The following is a 6,359-nucleotide window of genomic DNA, read 5'->3' as shown; positions in this document are numbered from 1 at the left end:
GCACACTGGGGGGCGCTGCAAGCCACAGCTTTCCAGCAGAGGCAGTAAAGGGACATCGTGAGGTGTTCCATTATGGCTATTGCATGACACCAACAATACACACATATTCCAAGAGATGGCAATGTAGGATTGTGTTGATCACACCTCGGTGACATCCAGGAGTAGAAAACGATAATTAGAGAAGATTCAATTTGACAGAGCAGCGAGTAACACTTTAGTTTTCATAGCCCATTTTAATTCAACTGTGACTAAATAAAAAGAACGGAACACATGCTTCATCTAGCAGTTTGTATATTTATTTTAAAGCAACTTCTTTGTAAAATATAAATACAAATTATGAGATATTTTAATTACAAAATTAAAACAAAAATGAACACACAAAAAATTACTTTACTGCAGTAGCCTCCCTGTTATATACAAGCTCTGTGCCGAAGGGGTAAATATCAACATTATCTTAAAACTTTATTATACAAACAATTTTGAAGTTTTGCATGTTAAATTACAGACTAACAGGAAGCAATGTGAACATTTAAAAAAAGATACAACCAAATTGCTCCCGAGGCTCAAGCTAACGCTCAAGTCTGAGGAGAAAAAAAAGACAGGACATCATGTGCTTCCTATCAACACAAATACCACATTCAATAGCACAGTCTCAGTACTATCCTGTACAGCTACACACATGCACATGTGCTGCATGCTCACAAGCTCCATCCAATCGCTGACAACACAATACACTCTGTTGTCATACAAAATCTTTCAGAGGAGTTGTGAGCAACATCGGAAAGAAAGAAAAATCTCTTGATATTATATATATATATATATATATATATATTTATTTATACATATATTAATTTATAAAAATAAGACCATTATTATGTCTGTAGAGTCACAAATGTGTTGATTCTCAGTTAATGGAGGGACGCGTTTCAGAAGCCAATCAGCAGCAGGTCAGTTCATCTGTACAGTGCTGGGCCGAAGCGCAGGAACTAAAAGTCAGGCTAAGGCAAATCATCAAACCCTCTGGGGGGGGGGGGTCGGGGTCTAAAGAGACTGCAGTCGTTTAGGATCAAGGACCAGGGTGCAGTGGCTCAAGGGGTCAGGAGGAGCCCAACTTTCCATTAGCCTTGATTTTGTCCTTCAGTTTGTCCCCTGGATGGTCCCAGCGGTCGTCCAGGCACTCCAGGGTGGAGCCGAGCAGCGCCGCCAGCTCCCCGCTGTCCTCCACCAGGTCTAACAGATCCTTGCTGTCCGCGTGGAAGCCCTCCAGCTCCTCTGGGCAGGAGAACAGCTGCGACAGCGAGGCCTGCCGGTAAAACTCCGCCTCTGCCACCGTCACCACCTCCATGTGTGGGAAAGCCTGTCGGAAACCGCGACCAGACATCCGCAGTCTGCGAAGCACGTCCGACAGAAGCAGCCAGTTTCTGGGCCTGAAAAGAGGGAATCAAGCAATGTTTAGAAATCAAGGCCAACAGAGAGGTTTTTTTTCTTTTTAAAATGGGAGTCTGCTGTTGAGATCAAAGCTTACCCCTGAGAGAGGGACACCTGGATGTTGTAGCAAGGCAGCAGAGGGCGGTCAGAGAACTCAAACTCAAACACCTCCCTTTTATCATCCTCATCCTCGTCCTCTGGGCCCGGGGGGTCAGCCAGGATGTCATAGACACCGCCCTCTTCGCTCAACTCTGAAACACACACAAGAACCCACATGAATAATGTTTACTTGGCATCTACATAATCATAAAAAAAACACTCAAAACTAGATGGTATTGAAGATGTTTAAAATGACTTGGTAAGCACTAAAACAAACAGAGTGCTGATCCGTACTCACCACACACAGCGCTGCCATAGAATTCCCAATAAAGCCCCGGGTCGTCATCTGAGCGGCCCTGAAGGTCAGCAAAATAATCTATGGAGAGAAGAAAGGAGCGGAGCCTGTTATTCAAGGGCTGGAGCCTCGGGGACAGGCGGAGAGGCAAATACAATTGCCCTTTAAGACTACAGCAGAAAAATGGATAAAGAGCACGGTAAAGACGAAGAGGAGGAGGGATGGTGTCAAGAGAGAAAAGAGAAATGAACAGAGCCCAATGTTCGCGGTGGGGAGGGGAGGGGGGGGGTGGTGGGTGCTGATGGTCAGGGGCCAGCGGCTGTAACACGGGGGAGGAGAGCGACTGTCTCCGCCGGGTTAGAGCTGGCTCAGCTCAGCGCAGGGCTGCCAGGAATCAAACAAGAACCACACACAGTCACTGAGTACACACACACACACACACACACACACACACACACACACACACCACACACACACACACACACACACACACACACACACACACACACACACACACACACACACACACACACACACACACACACACACACACACACACACACACACACACACACACACACACACACACACACACACACACACACACACACACACACACACACACACACACACACACACACACACACACACACACACACACACACACACAGAGAGCTGGATAAGCACACACAGCGAGTGCAAAGTGTGTATTCAGCACGCGCTTGCACACACACATTCACAGAGTGAGAGCTGGGCTTTGTGCCAGTGCTGAGGCGTCTGGCGTGTGTTTGGAGGGATTAACGGCCTCCAGATGAGTGGGACCAGGTTTGGGGGGGGGGGGGGCAGCAATCGCTCGCTCTCACTAATTTTCTCCGGTGCGGCTCGATCTCCCTCTCTCCCCGCTCCGTCAATCTCGCAGTCATCGATCCGTCCAGCCATGTTCTTTTCAAAATGCAACACCATCTTTCCAAGCATCTACATATAAATCTCCCTTTTGCACTAAACCTGAGCCGACCGTGAACTAACACCTGTTCATTTTCACCCTGATCTACCGTCTTTTCTCCCGCGGCTTGTCTCTTTTAGTAAATCCCCTGCTGAGTCGGAGTCAGATAATCGGTTTTAACTAGCTGCATGTTCATGTAATATTAAGCACCTGGCTGCAGGAGGAAGCGTGTGCCTGTGTATGCTCTCATTTCCTCCTTCTGTACACAAACTCGCCGAGTCTCCACTTTCCTGCAAACATCCAGACGAGCCCTCTGACACTCACGCACCGAACACAGACCACGTCACACTCATGCGTGGCAGCCTTGTGAAAAGACTCTCACACACACAAAGGCAGTCTCCAGCCAGAGCGAAGCCCATTTCCGCACGTACGCTGAGCAAACACAGTTGGCGTTGCTTAGTAACCAGATAGAGGAGCTCAGAGGCTGCAGCATGCACCCCGGCGGGTTGAGACTCCCTGTCTAACAGGTGGTCGAGGGAGGGGGGAGAGGAGCAAGGGGGGAGGGCGCCGGAGGGGAAATGGGATGACAGAGACAGACATGTATTGTAGCGACGGTTGGGAAGAGGGTTTACAGAAAGAGACTCAACAGGTTGCACAGAGGTCAGCGCTTTGAGAGAACAGCAAACAGTGGATGAGTCAAGATTGGGGCGTTTGGGAACTCTGTTGCAGACTGATCTTTTCCAAAATTAACCCTTCCTCCACCTCCAATCTCCTGCTAACTGGAAATCCTCTTATACTCTTATTAATTCACTGCTTTTTTCCAGCATGAATGATTGACTTTGAATACAGGAGGTACTTTCAACGACTGCACTCGTTGCAAAACAGTTAACTGCGCTGCCATTATTGGAATTCAGGTAATAAAACCAGTCAAATCCAATCATATTACAAAAGTAAAAATGGGTCATGTCCTCTATTTGTAATTTACAGATTTTTAGATGGAACTTCCAGACCATTAAGTATTAAAACTGCAGGCCTGTTTGTAAGCCCTTTTTCCCCCAAACTCAACAAAACTAGCTCTATTGCTGCTTCTGATTACTTGTTTATTATCCTAGTTCATGGATTAACATTATTCCTGATTTACAAAGACGTCAAATCTCTCTCAAAGTCTTTTTTTTATAGCCAGGAAATTCCATGTCTACTAACTGACCAAACAAGTACAATCCAGGTTCAAACTTTGAATGAAAATGACTGAAGGGGAGAAAAATACTTTCCACAGTAGTTCATGTTGCTCTCATGATTCACAGAGTTTTACTTTGAAGCTTTCCACAGGAGGCAGGAGAGGATATGGATTACAGCTAGTAACATCAGTGTTTCTATATTGCTGACTAAACCCTGTCTATGAATATAACGTAGAGCCAGCAGGATCTTACCGCTGAGGAAGCGCTGCATGCCGTCACTGTGGGTCATCTTCAGCAGGCCGCGGCCGGAGTATGTGGCCAGGGTGGGGTCAGCACCATAAGAAAGCAGGACTCGAACAACGTCCAGATGGTCATTCTCCACAGCGTCGTGAATCGGTCTAGACACACAAATGTACAGAGTTTAATATGGTGATGGAGTTTCGAAACAGCATTACAAATATAAACCCCTCTGAGTAATTTTGATACTGTGATAATTGATGGCTTCTTTGTCATTTTTGCAGCAATGTTTCTGGTAGAATTATTTACATGTACGTTTTCTTATTAACTATTTTGTCTGTTAAAATGCTGCTGGTCCTGCATGTCTCTAATATCGCTCAAAAGCAGCATTACGTTTTGGAACTCTAGAACACTGCATGTTGCAAATCTTTTTTGCTGTTAGTCATTGCCTAAAATAAATTCAAATAATGCAAAGTTATTTTTGTGGTTTTTTATACCCGTCTTATTCTATTCAAGCTTCACTTTCCATTTGCTTGGCTCTTTATTGACTTATTGCTGACATTTGCTTTATTAATAAACGTATCTGCCACTTACATGTACACAAAGTATATGCAATTTATATATATAGGACACTTTTTTGATTTTAGAAATGGCAGCACCATTCTAACTCTAAAACCACTAACGTTGCAAATCTGGAAATGCTTTATTAAAAGCTGCTACACAATGCACCGTTGAGACTGTGCACAGTGTCCTAGAACAGACCCCCTACTGTACATTTTAATAACACAGCAACAGAATCACTATTCATTCCAATTTAAAACTGCAGCTAATCTCTCAAATCACTGCTCTTGCCAAACGAATGTAAAATCAATCCCAGAAATGTTGCTATGAGCAAACTCAAGTCACTTAATTGATGACTAAGTCCGACTCACCCCATTCGAACAAGCAGAAAAAAACCGGAAAGAAAAGTTTGTTTGTTTATGCCAGTGTGATTTTGTGTGCATATGAATGATGTTTACCTAGTGCCATCCTGTGCGCTGCAGTTGATGTCCGCCCCGTAATCCAGCAGGTGTTGGACTATGCTGAGCCAGCCGCGGGCGCACGCCTCGTGCAGAGCGCAGTATCCGGCATAGTCTCTGTGATTCACCTCACTTACTCGGTTTTCCAGGCAGTACAGCACCACCTCCTAAAGAGAGCCAACACAGAGGGAGAGAAGGGTTTAATGCGTGAGATTGGGAGTGCTTGGATTTATATGTGGCGACAACCCAAGCAACACAAGAGCAACACACGAGTCAGCCGGAGCAGACGCAGACGCAGACGCAAACAGTCCTTCCCTTTACAGTTCCTGTGGGGGAGAAATTAAGGAAAGGAGGAACTGAGTGTGTTCCTGTGCTGGACAAACACACACTCACAAATGCTCCGTATTACTAGAGCCAAAACACATTGAGGAGACTAAGTGTGACTCAACTGTATTTAGCCTGCCAGACTCTGCTTGTGCATGTGCAAGTGTGTGTGTGTGTGTGTGTATGTGCGTGCCATGGTTGGGACAGGACGCCGCTGTTGCAGCCAGTTAGGATGGCTGGGCTGTGAACACAGCATAATGGAAGCGGAACAAAGAGATTTGATAGAGGCGCTCAAGAGCTGGAAGCGTTTCCTCTGGTCTCGGGCTGTGACAGTTGGGCATCCAGCACTAAGTAGTCAGACTGGTTTTTATTGGACGTGAGCGGTGTCTGCTGCTACCAAACAGAGACCAGACAGAGAGATATGGAGACGTCCAGCAGTGTGCGGAAATAGGGCCTGTCAAACAAGTGTGTGTTTCAACACTGTGGGAATGTGTTTTTATCTGTGTGGAAACGCAACTTAGTGTGGAACTGGCAGCAGTATTTGCAGACCTTTGGAAAAATAAACAGAAAATACTTAATTTGAATATATTTAATAATGTAATGTGTGAATGCAAGACTCATACATCCTGACACACTCATACTCCGTCCTGCTAACAGTTCTGTGCCAAGGGGAGGAAAGCTGCTCATCTGAACCTGGGGAACGACTCCAAACTTCCATTTCTATGCTAATTCGAGCCTGCCTTCTAGTCCAAGTATTTATCTCTCTCTCTTACTCCCGCTCTCTCTCTTTCAGCACAGGGCGGATGGAGGGAGGAAGAGGGATGGAAAGACAGTCG

At 45.7% G+C, this 6,359-nt stretch overlaps 1 protein-coding gene across 1 annotated transcript in view; it reads right to left on the bottom strand.

Annotated features, from left to right (window-relative positions):
• Window positions 1-274: 274 nt before the first annotated feature.
• The window catches only part of bcor (BCL6 corepressor), a 34,391-nt gene continuing 28,306 nt past the window's right edge, over window positions 275-6,359 (bottom strand). The window contains 5 exon segments of the mRNA XM_034213519.1: window positions 275-1,427; window positions 1,526-1,679; window positions 1,826-1,903; window positions 4,196-4,341; window positions 5,200-5,366. Coding sequence (XP_034069410.1) covers window positions 1,097-1,427; window positions 1,526-1,679; window positions 1,826-1,903; window positions 4,196-4,341; window positions 5,200-5,366 — 876 coding nt within the window. The 3' untranslated portion in view covers window positions 275-1,096.

This window comes from Gymnodraco acuticeps, unplaced genomic scaffold (assembly GCF_902827175.1).
Source record: "Gymnodraco acuticeps unplaced genomic scaffold, fGymAcu1.1, whole genome shotgun sequence".
Classification (NCBI taxonomy): Eukaryota; Metazoa; Chordata; class Actinopteri; order Perciformes; family Bathydraconidae; genus Gymnodraco; species Gymnodraco acuticeps.
The sequence above is the reverse complement of the archived record's forward strand: the minus strand, read 5'-3'. Positions and strand labels throughout refer to the sequence as shown.